This window comes from Cucumis sativus, chromosome 1 (genome assembly GCF_000004075.3).
Source record: "Cucumis sativus cultivar 9930 chromosome 1, Cucumber_9930_V3, whole genome shotgun sequence".
NCBI classification, from domain to species: Eukaryota; Viridiplantae; Streptophyta; class Magnoliopsida; order Cucurbitales; family Cucurbitaceae; genus Cucumis; species Cucumis sativus.
This window is the reverse complement of record NC_026655.2, coordinates 18,297,631-18,313,581: the sequence shown is the minus strand read 5'-3', so window position 1 is coordinate 18,313,581 and position 15,951 is coordinate 18,297,631. Positions and strand designations below refer to the sequence as shown.

Sequence of the window (15,951 nt, the reverse complement as noted above, 5' to 3'; positions counted from 1 at the left end):
AAAATTAAATAAACGGGGAGGTCGGCCGCTCCGCGTAGCGATCACGTCGTGACAATCACAATATGCATAAAAGAGATGCTATGACCTGTTTTTTTCTAAATGTTTTTGTCATCTTATGTAATTTCTCTTTTTTTTTTTTTCGTTTTCACAAACCAAAGCTTCAATTACTTAGAAGATAAGAGGGTTTCAGAGTGGTCGTGACCTTTGGGGAATAGTTGTACAAAATGAGTTCTAATTGTTCTATATGTTTTTTTATTTTTTATTTTTTCTGTATCACTAAATTTATTTAGGTTGTTTATGTAATATTTATCTAATGTAAGGACCCATGTCATTAAATTTATTAAATTGAAAAATCAGAAAATTTTAAAGTGAATAACTCTCTGATTCTAAATAGTAGCAAATTTAAAAGTTACAAATTCTAAATTGAAAATATGACAATTAGCCCTCTGATAGCTCTTTGATATACCTAATTACTTGTCATATTTGTTATATTTGCAATATGTAAAAAGGAGGTGCTATGAGCTATTTTTCTCTAAATTGTTTTTTTATTATCTAATGCAATTCTCATTTTTCTAAGTCCCAATTAAATTTGAGTTTAATGGTTCAGTTAATTACTTATGCTGCAAAGGGCTCTTATTCTTTAAAACTCGAGAACTAGAAGGGTATTTTAATTTTCCCAAAGCTAAGAGAACATTAAGTTTAGAAAATCAAAGTACATGGGACTAAAAGGGTAAACACACCCGGATTAAAATAGTCGACCACCTCCGTGCCACCTTGCCTTCAGATTAGAATTGACTTATATTTGCCCCGACACCACAAAAATAAAGAACCCTATAAAGTTGCAAAAAAGTGAAAGGATAGATTGAAAGAAGTGAATGAAAAAGAAAATGTTATCGAGAAATTGAGAGCAGAGGAAATCTTTGCTTGGCACTAAATTAGAATGGTTACGATACAAGTTTTGTATTATAGAGAAACAAAGAAGGAGAAATTGGAGACGCAACGAGGTTTCAGACGAAGGATGGAGAGAGACGTGGGTCATGGGTCTTACAATGTCGTGGTTCTAGATGATGAAGAGAGGCATGGGTAATGGGTCTTGTGGCATCAATGTTTAAGACGATGTGGAGAGAGGTATGGTTGATTGTAGGTCTTGCAGTGTCGAGGTTCAAGGTTCCAAAATGGAGAGAAGCGTGGAAAATTGTGGGTCTTACAGCGTGGAGATTTCAAACAATGGAGAGAAGAATACGATGGGTTGTGTTTAGAAAATGAAAAACGAAGAAGATAAGAAGTGTCGTGCATTTTGGAGAGTAATTTTAGGAAATAATTCATTAAAAGAAAGAAGCGGGAATATTGACAAAAGTAGCACAATTCTTTTTTTTTTTTACATTCGAAAAGTAGTACAGTTTTAGAATTCTCGTAATAATTTTGTTTTTGTCGATCAATCTCGAGTTCAAAACTAAGTTTCTTTACAAATTTTTAAAAATTCGTTCAACGTAATTTCTCGATTACTCTCTACCGAGTTCGACATCGAGATTGTTTTTTTATTTTAAGAAATTGAAAATAAAGAGATTTATCAAATTACCAAAATACACTAGGAAGCCTAAATGTTACAAACTCCTTCAACATAATTTCTTGGTCCCTATTTGTCACGCCCACCCCGAATGCATCCTAACTTGGCACATAGAACACAACGCGACTTAGTGCAATCATGGCGCCTCTAAAGGGAAATGCCAAAATGTTCGCTTAGTTCCTTAAATTTTGCTTAATCGCTTGATAACTTCACATTTACTCTAAAACTAATACTTAAGGCAATGCAATACAACTTTACACAACAAAAGCGATAAATAGTTCTTTTATTACTATTTAACCATGTATTCTACCACACTTTACACAATACAAGAATAAAACTAAAGCATAACAAAACACCTAGCAGCTTCTCACCCTTTCCTTCCTCTGACCTTATCGCCTGATCACTTGAGGAGTGAAAACTTAAAACATAAGTCAAAAGACATAGTGAAGAAGTTTTAAGAAAACTTTTTTGAAAAGCATTTCAAGATTAACAAATTTCATTCAAATAAGGCCATCGCCTCATAAATACATCTTATCACATAAACTCACATTAGTCATAAAACATTCATTTTGCAAAGAACTTGAATCATTCTATACACTAAGACTCACTGTCTCATGTTTAGACTACTGTGATGTCCTTTTCATTAACAAAATTCGAGAAAATCCTAATTCAATTCTTGTTTCTCAGGCCGCCTAACAAAATACTTGTCTTTTATGCATTGGCTAACTTCATTCTACCATGTAGTCCTTTTCTACATGGTTGCCTTTACTCCTTATGTGCACATAACAGTCAATTCAATGATAGGAAAAAATCTAAAAAGTTTGAACATAGTTTCACATTCATTTAAAACATATAAACATGGTTCAATAATAAGATAGACTTTTCCTTTGAAATCTCTTTAATATATTCATACGTAAACATCGTTCAGAATCAATAAAAACTTTAAAAGAAAACGTTTTAACATAAACAAACTCTTCAAAAAGAAAATCACTCACTACAACTTGTTTTTCCTTCTCCCAGAATGCCTAGATCAACTTTTCCTCTTAACACCTAAGGTCAACTCAACACTTTAAATTTCTTTCTAGTTCCACTACAAGAAATTGAAAATTTCCCGATACAGAAAAATCTTCGAGAAACCAAATGTTGATAGAAACTGGTTTTCCTTGACGCATCTCAATGCACGTTGAGGGATGCAATTTTTTTCGACGCATACCCATGAACGTCGGAACTATCCGTAATAATTAAATATTACTGTCAGATTTCCTTCGAAATGGTGCCAGACACATTCTCCCAATGTCTACAGTGTCGGATCGAAGGAGGGGCAAATCATTAATTGCATCATTTTGCCTTCCTACGACGTGATGTCAGACACGTCGAAAACAGAATTACCTATTTTCGACGTCTATAGTGTCGCGTTGGAGGAGGGAAAAATAATTAATTTTACCATTTTCCCTTCCTCCGATGTGATGTCAAGCACGTTGAAAAAAGGGTTACCTATTTCTGACAAATCATTAATCGCATCAAGAATAAGTGGCTATTCTTGACTTTTTCGGGAAGCATCGGGAGTTCTCCTTTCTTTACAGAATCAAAAGAGAAAAGAGAGAAAAACGAGAGAGAGGGAGATCGAGAAGAATAGGAGAGAGGGAGATGACCGAGATGAAGAAGAGAAGATTCATCACCGTCGTGTCCGCTGCTTGCTGCCATTTTGTTGCTGTCGCCGTCACATATCAACATATGTTAGTTTGATGTGATTTTTTTTATTTAGATTACAAATTATGATTTAAATTAGAAATTTAGTTTTTGAATTAGTTTTTGTTTTAGGAATAAGATTTTGAATTATGTTTTGGTTTGGGATTTACAAATTGAGTGTTTGATTAAGGACTCGTTCTTGCACATTTCTTTTCCTTCTTCAAACAACACATTGACACAAAGTTTACTTTATGAAAATGGAAGAAAAGTATAATGAAAAAATATTTCAATTTATACCTCTAAAGTTTAGGCTTTATATTTATTTATATAAATATTTATTTATATAAATGTATGAAAAAATTAAGTGAATGTATATTAGGTTATTATACATATTTTAAATGTGTAATGCTTATTTAGTTGATGAAATTGTATTGTTGAAATACAAAAGTACTGAATATCATTGTATTTATACAATGAGCTATTATCTAAAGAAAGCATAGGAATCAAGATATTCTATACACATATATGATGTTGTTATTGTGGACAGTATAAATGAGTGTAAAAGGAGTATAACCCTCAAACTTAATTCTTTGTACTTCTATCATTATATTACATTACATTATGAAAAAGTGTTGGGTTTTACTTTTGTTCTTTGTGTTTCTTAATCTTGCTTAAATTGATGGTTTATCAAAGCTTCCTATAAATCAAGATAAGTTCATTAGCAACATAAAAATTTTATTTCTTGCTCATAGTGAAAACGTTCATAACTTTTTTTAATCTTCAATCACTAGTAAATCAAGAGTAACCAAATTACAACAAATTAGTATTGAGTTAGATAACAAGTACTTGTGTTCAAGTTTATATATATAGTTTGTTTATGCTATAACTATCATGCAATTACGATACATCTCAATAGCAACCATAAACAAAAGATCAATAGAAAAATCAAAAGTACTCATATTCACTTGGGGAATGCATAGACAAACAAAAAGACCCTACACATCATCAAAGTTTAAAATCTCACATTTCATTTTTCATTCTCTTTTTCTCAAAGCTTCAACCCACAACTATGAAATCTTCCTTGGCCTTGATTTCCTAATTCGAACGAATAAAAAACAATTAAAAATCAACTAAATGCTTCATTGAGGCATTTCATCAAACACATTGTAAGCTATCAAAATGCTTCATCACATAGCCAACCATAAAGAAAAAATATAGATTCACATTAGAAAAATGATCGTAAACAATAATATTGAATATGATGGTAGACAAAACAAACATATATCTCCTATAAAAGTCAAACTATGAGGAATGTTTTCCATAAAAGGAACCACCAATATATCACATTGTGGGTAAAATGAAAGCATTTGAAGTTAATATACTGTACAAATACAAACAATAGAAATAATGGTTGAGATTCACCTGTGAGTTCAGCGGTGCAAGGGGTGTTGGGTGGTGGCGTCGGCTAAAGAAGAGAAAGAGAAGAATTTCGGACGTGTCATTGACGAAAAGTCACATCGTTCTCGGCGTGCGTGAGAGAGGGAGAGAGATGCTTAGCAAAAGGGAGGAAAAGTTGAGAATGGGGGGCGACACGTGGATCTTCCACAAAGAAGATGAAAAAAAGAAGAAGAAGAGAAGAAGAAGAAGAAGAAGACGAAGAAGAAGAGGAAGAGCTAGGGAAAAGGTTTTTGAGATATTTTATAAGTTTTATTTTAATAAATAAATTATTTAATGTTTTTAGAATTAGGAAAAAAATCTTATTTTAATAAACTTTTGATTTAAAATGAATTTTATTTTAATAAATTAAATCAATTATTTTTTGTATATTTTATAACACCAAATAACTGTCACGAAAAGTGAAACCCGAAAAATTTCGTCTTTTCCCATCAAAAACGCGAATTTTTAGCTTTCGTGGCAGTTTTTTCTTTCCTCCTTTCAATTTGGGATGCATACAACTGTCATAGTAGGTAGTTTTTCTTGTAGTGTTTGTTTAAGACCTGGATACACTATTGAAGGGAACACTCATCTACTTACCCTAAAGTAGGGAAGAAGTGAATTTAATCTTGTGTAATTATGTTTCCAGTTCTTCACTCGGTCTTGTCCCCAAAATGATAAGCTTATTGAGTCGACGATTTTGTTACTCTCACCCGTACAAATCAAAGGACAATCCCTCGCGAACAGGAGTTCATAACACACTTAGGATGAAGACTAAATTACCTAGATCATCCTAGTAAAATAGAAACTTAACTAGTTAATGGAGTTACATCTAGTGATTACTATTTCGTCGTCTGATCTTATGCAAACTCATTGCATAAGATACCCTCACTCGCATGTCAAGTACATGAACGCGTTGAATCATTGTGTTTGTATCAAATACAAAGTGAGCCGTATCCATACTATTACCAGGATAAGATACTCAACCTTATCCCTATAATATAGACCCTTTAAGTTGATTTTGAATATTGATCCCTATATGTCTCTATATACTGTTCAAGACTCATTAAACAATTTTAGGATGTTAGTTTATTGAATTTGGGTTATTAAGACAAAACTAATAATATAATCAATAACAATTATTACAATAATAACACTTTATTAATAACGATCAATGAATTATATTTACAATCTACGAGTTTTAAAACATAAATCCCAACAAAGCTTGACATGTGTAAAGCATGAAAATGTCCCATGGATTTGAAAGGTCACTATAAATAGGATCAAAGGGATCGAAAGAAAGGGAGCATAAGATGTTAAACATTAGGATAAATTGTTAAAAGAAAGTGTCGAGTGTTGAAAGGCTGATTGAGGAAATTGTTAGGCAAGACAAGAAGGATAAAAGCAAGAAAGGGAAAGAGTCGAGGCTAAGTATTTCTAAGAGTGATCCTTATAAATAAATGAATGGTCTTTCATAAATGAAAGAAATTCTTTATGATTGATCATACTCTTTGTAATCTTATGTTTGATAATTAACATTTGAGAATGATATACTAATATGATGCGATGAGTTATATGTAAAGCTTTTGAGTTAACACTTCTTATCTCGTAGACTCTATTGATTGAATGATGTGTGGTGTTGTATGATGTATCGCAAGATGTTGGTGGAAATCTCAGGTTTAATGTAAGACAGTGGCTGAAGTGGACCCCAGGTCTAGGTGGGTAAATGCTGATGAAATGAATCCCAATTCTGAGCGAGGAATGAATTGTTTATTTGATTGCTAGTCAGCTAGATGCTGGTGAAAGTGATTCTCAGTTGTAGGTGAGGTTGTATCGTGAGACTTTGGTGAAGTTAATTCCAGGTCTAGGCAATGAGACACTGGTGAAATGACTCCGAGGTTTGATTAAAGAACGATTATTGCGAGATGCTGGTAGAAATCCTAAGTCTATCGCGAGACACTGGTGAAGTGAATTCCAATGAATTCCAAATCCAAGCAATTCGAGGTGGATGGAAGAATCCCAGGTTCCGACGATGAGTGGTGGACGCCTTGATGAATGAAACGAGTGGAATTTAGCGGATTTATGTGTTTATGATTTGATGCGATAAAAAATTATGTTCATACGGTTAAGATTTCTATTAATGAAAATGTTGAATTAGATAAGATTCATGTTATTTTCCAATTATTGTTATTATTTTCTTTTCTACCCTTTTCCAAATCTTTTTTCATCACCCCTTCAACCGTTTGGGTTGGTTTTCTTTTAATTTTTTATTTTTCCGCCGCACCTTGCAGATCCTAAACGCCACCGTCAGCATCAATCGCCACCGTCAATCTCCTCTGCTCCGATCAGTCGCGCCTTCTTCTCTCGTGTTGCCTTAGGTTTTTTTTTTTTGCAACACAAGTCAAGTCCACAAAATTAAAATATACCGTAGAAGAACGAAATTTAGTTTTGTTTTAACATACGTAGTTGGATATTATCAAGAGAGACGACTTTCAAGCTCCAGTCATTTAGGTCGTCCTTTTCATGATTTAAATAGAGTATAAATTTAAGAAGCAATACAACGTTAGAAGTCTTAACCAATCCACATATCAAATTACATTTTTTAAACAGTGACGTTGAAAGTCATAATTGTATGGCCGACCTACAAAGTGGGACAAGTAATAGTTCATAGTTATCGACAAACCAAATAAGGCAACAAACAACTTGACTTACGAATATTTAATTACACATCAAATAACTTACATAAAACAATTGGGGTTATTCAGAAAGCCGTGTTTGGACTTGCATAGTTGCATGTTGTACTAAATTGAGAAATCTTGAAGCCATATTAGCACCTCATTTCTCTGTGAATCAATCAAACAAACAAGCAAAAACAAATAAGACGAGAAATTAAAAATGGAAAAGGATTGAGAAGAAAAAAGGTACACAAAAAATATACCATTACGAAACTCCATGTATGGTTGGAATCGTTGTAACGTACAAGTAAACAGCTATTATTATTAACGCTTTTGAGGCCATCTTTTTTGAGATAATGTCTTAATTCTTTGGCTTTGTTTTTCACCTTTTCTTCTGTAGCTTTTCCACTGAAATTCAACACTGCAGCAATCCCTCCTTTATTTCTCAACTCCATGATTCTGTCGTCTTCTTTACAATCTCCCCAACTGAATAAAGAAAAGTTAGTAAATATATAGGGTAATTTAGAAAAGTTTAACTATAACATATGTAGTTTGTTTTGTACTTTTTCTTTCCAAACGTTTTACTTTCTAGAGTCAAAATTTAAAAACAAAATGAACTTTCTGTTCTTTAATTATTTTTGAAAACTTAGCAAAGAATTCAAATATATAGAAAATATGAAAACATTGGGTAACAGTTTTCTTTTCTCTTTTCGTAGAGATTGAAAATAATCAAACATCTAGACCTCTCTAGAAAGGTTATATAATTTAAATTTGAGCTAATAAAAATGCTAAAAAAACAAAAGATGAAATAGTTATATCAATCAAGCGTAAATAAGTATAATGGAAAGACGATCTAAATTGTTTATCAAAGGAAGTGGAATCTAGATTCCAAACATAAGTGGGGAGTAGGTTCTGTTTGAATCAAAGAGGAAGCATTTTGGAAGGATGTGGATCCGGAGGGGAACTCACCCGCCGATGCTATTGACACACTCAAACAAGTTCTCTCCACTTCTTTCTGCCGCAGCAAATGGTCCATATTTTCTCACCTGAATCAATCATTTACATCCAATAGACAAAAAATGTCTTTACATTATTGAAATGTCCCAAACACTAATGATTCCGAGTTAAGTTATAAATTTAATGCTCAAATTTGTAGATTTTTGTAAAATTATCATGCACATTCTTAATTAAACTTTCATATTTTATATACTCTAAACCTATCCAACAATTTTTAATATGCAAAGTCTACCTGACTTCACACACACACACACACATATATATATAAACAAAATCTTATATCCAAGTGTTACAAACTAGGTTTTTCTTTAACAAGTTATTAGAAACAAAATTCAAATTTAATTTAATTTAGATAGCTTGTTAGACCTTTATAAAGCTTAATAACCCATTTTGACACAATGAAAAGTTTATAAATCTATTTATAACCTTTTAGAGTATATTTAGATCTAATGGAATTCTTAAATCAACCAGTGGATTTCAAGATTAATATTTATCAATTTTATAACTTACTAATTTCGACTAACTTAATTTCACTTCTAATCCCAAACACCTTATTGTTTAGTTAATTTGTAACTTGTTAGAAACAAAATTAAAAGTAGCATGTGAAGTAAACTTGCAATTTAAGTACCGTCTCATTTTTATCATGACATTGCCCTTACTTCTCGATGTGCTAAACAAATAAAGAATAGATGCAGCACAAACAAACAAACCTCATAATTTTCAGTCCTTTTCAATGTCTGATATTTGGGCAATTCCAATTCTGGAGTCTCATAAAAACGAAACTGAATAAAATAATAAAAATATGTTAAAATTAAATCATATCTTGCCAATAAAAATTTCACCGACTATATAGTATATATAAAAAAATAACCTGTTTAAATACATCCCAAAGGCCTTCTATAGAAAAGTAGTCATTATTTTGGACTGAATCCCAAAGATCCTGGAAAAAAAAGAAAAAGATTAGGATGAGATGATCAATTAGTAATAATAAAGAATTAAGGAGGATTAATGTTAATTAATTAATTACCACATGTCTACAAAACTTGCCAGTGTTTGGATTAATGGTCATGATTGAAGTTCCTGTCAAAACACATTCTGGTTTCCATGGTAGAAGAGCAAACTTCATTGCTGCAGTCCATCTTGTTGTTATTTCATACGGTCCTGTCTACAAAATAATCAATTTAATCAATTAAAATATGCGTAAAATCAATTCTAATGTCATATATTAATCAGTAATTTAAATTTAAACGTACGTATTAGAGATTAGAATCGTTTGTAAATATCATAATTTCATGCTATTGATGAGATAATTTGACTTATCTATCATAAAAAAATAATTGAGCCCATGTGAGATTATTCTAGTATTTCAATAAATATAATATATACTTGGGTAAGGGTAATACTCAAATATACTTGGATAGGGCATATACTTGTTGGGTAGGGTATATTTGGAATGAGCTGCAAAATGATAAGGGTAGTCGAAATGCATTAAAAATATTGTTACTTTTTTAAATATAACAATTTTGAAATTCTTTTTTAATATTTAGATCTCCAACATAGGTACCATGAAAATACACCAAAGTAGTGATCCTTTCTAAAATAAAACGTTTTGTAATATCTCTTAAACTTTTTTTTAAAAATGTTTAGATATAATCTAAACTACACTCTGTTTGTATATATCTCACCAAAATGTCTCATAATTACCTCATTTTAAAAATATTTTAATTTTTTTAAAACTTACTCCAAATATTTCTCTATTCTTTTTCATTATGTATAATTAGAGTGGATTACAAAAGCATAATGCAAATTGAAAAGTTACATATGATTATTTATCAAAATTTAATAACACAATTAAATATATATATATAATGTACAAAAAAATGAATGTGGCAAGGTTTCACCAAATTAAGTATTGGTCAACTTTCAACATCTTCGTCTTCCTTTCTCTAAATTACTTTCTATTTTTTCTCTCCTCTCACATGTTTTGCAGCACCCTCTTCCACATGCCGAAGATGAATCCAAGTTCCAACCCATTGGCAAGGAACATGATTACTGCAAGTCGACGAACACACATGTAGAGGGAGAGAAAGGTAAGAGGGAAGAAGAGAGAATTTATCTGGTGTGGATGGAGTTTATTCTAATTGAAATCTTGTAACATACAAAATTCAGACAAATAATGGATACAGTAATAATTAGGGAGATAATTAATAAGCATATAACAATAATAATAATAAAAAGGGAAATGGGAAGGAACCTTTTTAACCCAATGCAAGATGATCTGAGGACTAAAGAATTGTCGCAAGAGAGCAATATTTAACAAATATCCCCTTATGTCACCGTATTTTGTAATTGGATCTCGAAATTCTATTTCTTCATCGTAAGCCGTCGGATCAATTCCTTGTTCATCGAACACGTGGTGGAGATCATCGTACAAGAATTTCACCAATTGGTCAACGTCCACCCTCGATTTCGTTGGCCTTCTATGTGGGTGATCTGCTGCTGCTAGTTTTGATCCAACAACCAAATCTTGGTTGTGATTGTGATTGTGAGGCTTCTGAGTTATGGCAGCGGCTATGGTTCTGGTTGGTCCGTCGGAGGTCCTTGCCCGGAAACCAAAGCTAGCGGTTGGGATTGAGAGAACTTGGGCTGGAGCCATTAGAATTTGGAATTTGGAATTGAGAGAACGAATACCTATGTTTATATCTAGTTTATTACAAATTTCGATGCACCGAACATAATTATCTACTCTTTTTATTTTATAATAAGAAAAATTGTGATGGCTACCATTTTAAGTATATGTTATATAGTAAATAGAAAACATTGTTTTATAATTTTACAAATTTCATAAAATTCTCATACATCTTAAACTTGTTATTATTCTTTCGAATCATTCTCTAATAATTTTTTTTTTTGAATAATAGTTAGTTATTTCTTCTATCGAATCATTCTTTAATAACTTATTTCTTTTCCACGTTAGTTATTTCTTATCTCAAATCATTCTCTAATAACTTATTTCTTTTCCATTTTTTTAAGGTTATAATCATCAGTTATTTCTTCACTCACTTTTTAAGACCCTTATCATTCTTTCTCTTACGAGAAAATAATTTATTTGTTTAATAACGTACATATTTTTTATCCCCTTTTTAAGACTCTAGTCATACTTTCTTATACGAGGAAAACAATATGTTCTTCCTATCTTAATCTTAATTTTAGGATATCAATAGTACATTATTTCCAATATAAAATATAATGGTTGTTGATTCGACTAATTTAACTTCGTTTATGACTTTTCTCTACTTTCTTTGATGTATATATTTTGAGTTAAATCTGATTTCAAATAATTTTGTTTTATTTTTTTACATTGGTTTTGTTTTACTTTACTTTGTATCAGTTTTGTATATTAATGTTGTGATGTACTACTTATATTATATATCTTAGTTGGTTAATATACTTACTACGTGTACTACGTGATTTTCAATTTTTCAAATTTTATGCAACATTTATAGTAGTTTATTGATTAAATAAGTATATGAACGATATAACTCAGTGTATAATTACAAAAGTATATCAACAAAATGAATCATTATCAATTATATCAATCAAGTTTGCAAGTGTATCAAGTATATAAGTAGGACTTCAAGCATATCAAGTGTATTTAATCAATCGAGTGTGTATCAATCAAGAATACTAAGTGTATATGCAGTACATCAGGTGTATCAAACATATAACTTATATATCAAGCCTATCAAATCTGTTGAGTGTACCAATGAAGCAAAACAAGTTTGTTAGCAAGATATCAAGTGTATTAAATTGATCAGTAAAACATTTAACTGTATCAAGAATATAAAAAAGAATCAAGAATAATAAGAAGTATTGTGTATCAAGGTGTTTCAGGTGTATCAAAGAGAATTCAATATATTAAAGAGTATTATGGTTTATGCATCGAGTGTATCAAAGAGTATCACGGTTCATTAAGTGTATCAAGGTCCAAAAGTTTTCAAGAAGTATCAAATATATATCAAGTGTATCAATTGTGTCAAAGGATATTAGGTGTATCTGGTATATCAAATGTGTATTAGTAGCAAAGACATTTGTGACATTTTTACATTTTGTATATGTTGATTATATTTTGTTTTTGTCATTTTTGCAAACATTAAGTATGTCATATGAACTTAATTATTATAACTTGATTTGTTTTTTTATGAGTGTTCGTCCTAATAAGATAAGTTATTTAAAAATAATAATAGATGACATAAATTATAAAATAAATAATTATTAGTATAAAAAAAAGATTGAAAGCAAGAGAGTGAATGGACCCAGAAGTCACAAAATTAGATGTTTAAGTAATTATGTATTTATTTTTTGTTTGTTATCGTTTTTTATGTTTGTTATCGTTTATTAGAGTAGTTGAAGGGACATCAAATTAAATGTTGTGATCTTTCATTCAATAGTTTAATTAGTATAAATGGAGTTGTAATTTTTAAATTTTAAAAAGAAAAATTTGGATGAATGAAATTTGAAAATTCTAAAATGTGGAATTTTGTTCTTGTGTGTATTTTTTATATAAAATGCATGAATATTTGCAGCCTTTAAGTGAGAATTGATCTGTCTTGTTTGTGGAGTGCTTTGAAGATCGATGATCGATGAGAGTTTCTAACTTTGTCTAATCCTTGGTTTGTTAGATCATCTAAGTAATTCAATCTAGTCTACCTTAAGGGTTGAAATCAAATTGATTTTAGGGCTATTGGAGTTGTGTTATTTGAGTGTTGTTGTCTAACATGATTCTTAGATCCAATGTCCAAGGGTTTCTTTGAAGGGATGAAAGCCCTCTTGGCAGTGGAAGATTCTACAGAACCATTACTTAATTTAATTTGAAAATCTCAAAATACCAGTACATTGACAAAGATTTAGAATCAAAATTCTAAATTAAAAACTAAGCATGCTTTTAATTTAAAAATTGTAGAGAACTTACATTCATTGACGTCTCTGAATCTACGAATTAATTCTCCAAATTTGGATACTACCGGTCGGAGAATTCTCTATCCTCTAAGATAAGATTGGTTTGTGAGAATTAATTAGGATGGGAAAAAATTTAGAGGTATTTAAGAGAGACTCTTTTCTTTTTGCATAGAGCAAAAACCTTGACTTTTTTTCTTGATTAATTCGTTAAAGAAAAACTGATTTCTTTTAGATATTTATAATTCTCTTTCCTTCTTGGAATAGGAAAAGAAATCGAAGAGAATCATGAGATTTTATTATCAAATCTACTAATTAATTAACCATTAATCAATTAGTTAATAACTAATTAAATCATATTTAATTAATATTTCATTCAAATCTTATTTGAATGAATATCTCTCCAATATCTTATACATCTATATTAATATAATTAATTAATATTTCATTCAAATTTTATTTGAATGAATATCTTTCTAATATCTTATAGATTTATATTAATATAATTAACTAAATCATATTTAATTAATATTTCATTCAAATCTTATTTGAATTACTATCTCTGCAATTTCTTATTAAATAAAACAAAACTATTAATTAACTCTCCAATTAATTAATAGCTAAATTAAATATCTTATATGTAACTTAAATTAAATTTGAATCATATTCAAATATAATTTTTCTCTCATGGATAACTTTAATTTGAATCTAATTTACATTAAATTAATATATAAACTCATTCAAATATTTTATCTCTCATAAATTAATTTTGAATCTTATCCAAAATTAAATTTATATAATAAAGTTTGATAAACTTTATATTATAATGTATTACTATACATTATACTAATTCTCAAAGTAAATTTGAACATTTCAAATTACAACCCATATAAATAAATCTCATTATCCTTTATGAGCTAGAAAGGAGACCTAATAGACTTACAGATCAGAAGCTACAACGATATGAGATTAATTGTTTAAACTCATTAACCACATTAATCAATATTCATTAACTGTGTGTACACTCCACTAAAGACTCACAGTTGAACTATTCTCACATTAGATATATTTTTGTGTCCACGGATATAGACTAATAACAGTAAGTTAGTCTTTCACGAGTGTTCGCAACACCAGCTGGATCAATTTATCATTTTACCCATGGGTTACCTCTAATCCTTAAATACCAGTGCTCCTCCAATGAACAACCTGTTTATGGTCCTACCAATAAATAAAAACCTCTCTCATGGCATAGAGAGGGTAGGGCCCTTTGTTCAAGACATGGACACACCATTTAAGGAAACACTCAGCTACTTACCCTAAAGTAGGGAAAAAGTGAATTTCATATTGTGTAATTCTGTTCCCAGCTCCCCAATCAGTCTTTTCCCCAAAATGATAAGCTTCTTGAGTTAACGATCTGACCACTCTTACCCGTACAAATCAAAGAACAATCCATCGTGAATAGGAGTTCATAATACACTCAGGATTAAGACTAAGTTACCTAGGTCATTCTAGTGAAATAGAAACCTAACTAGTTAACAGAGTTACATCTAGTGGTTACGCATTCGCGGTCTGGTCTTATGCAAACTCATTGCATAAGATACCCTCACTCGTATGTCAACTACATGAATGCGTTGGATCATTGTGTTTATATGAAATACAAAGTTAGCCGTATCCATAGTGTTACTAGGATAAGGTACCAAACCTTATCCCTATACTATAAACCATTTAAGCTGATCTCGAACATTGATCCCTGTATGTCTCTACATATTGTTCAAGACTCATTAAACAGGTTAGGATGTTAGTTTATTTGATTTGAGTTATTAAGAAAAAACTAATAATTTAATCAATAATAATTATTACAACAATAACACTTTATTAATAACGGTTAATGGATTATATTTAAAATCTACGAGTTTTAGGACATAAATCCCAACAAACTCCCACTTGGACTATAACTTTAGGCTCTTTGGAATATACATAGTAAAATAATCCTCTGACATTGGAAATGGTAAAATGTACAAGTATATTACATAAAACATATATATATACATATATACAAATACAATACACTAGGACATCCTCATACCCATTACACATCTCACACTTGCCCTAGATTACCTAATGTACATATTTCATAGACCTAGACTTTCTAGATGATCCTCGAACACTTTAGCCGTGAGAGTCGTTGTAAATGGATCAGCAATGTTGTGCTCCAAAGCGATCTTTGTGACGATCACATCACCTCTTTGCACAATCTCCGGTATCAAATGATAATTCCTTTCTACCTGTTTTCCTCATTTGTGGTTGCGAGGTTCCTTTGAATTGACTGCTGCCCACTGTTATAACAATATAAAGTGATGGGCATGTTTATGTTTGGAACAACTTCCAAATCATGCAGAAACTTTCTGAGCCAAACTGCTTCTTTTGCTGCTTCACAAGCAGCGACGTAGTCATCCTCCATAGTAGAGTGTGCAATGCATCTTTGTTTGATGCTATGTCATACCACAGCTCCCCCATTTAGGGTAAACACTGATTCCTTCGTGGATTTCCTAGAATCCTTATCAGTTTGGAAATTAGAGTCAGTGTATCTTGGAAGGATCAAGTCCTTAGCTT

The 15,951-nt window shown here is 30.9% G+C and overlaps 1 protein-coding gene across 2 annotated transcripts; it reads right to left on the bottom strand.

The window, feature by feature from the left end:
• Positions 1-7,161: 7,161 nt before the first annotated feature.
• Positions 7,162-11,117, bottom strand: LOC101205468. Of its 2 annotated transcripts, XR_004214922.1 has the most exons (8): positions 10,637-11,117; positions 9,410-9,547; positions 9,254-9,322; positions 9,093-9,164; positions 8,335-8,411; positions 7,629-7,851; positions 7,433-7,533; positions 7,162-7,331 (listed from the first exon to the last, which is right to left on the bottom strand). XR_004214922.1 is itself a non-coding variant. In XM_004151407.3 (7 exons), the coding sequence occupies exons 1-7, from the start codon at positions 11,036-11,038 to the stop codon at positions 7,492-7,494; spliced, it is 1,023 nt and encodes a 340-aa protein (XP_004151455.2). In that variant the 5' UTR covers positions 11,039-11,117; the 3' UTR covers positions 7,164-7,491. The 2 variants fall into 2 exon arrangements, 1 of the variants encoding a protein (XP_004151455.2); XM_004151407.3 differs by having other exon boundaries at positions 7,164-7,533.
• Between the last annotated feature and the right edge of the window lie 4,834 nt (positions 11,118-15,951).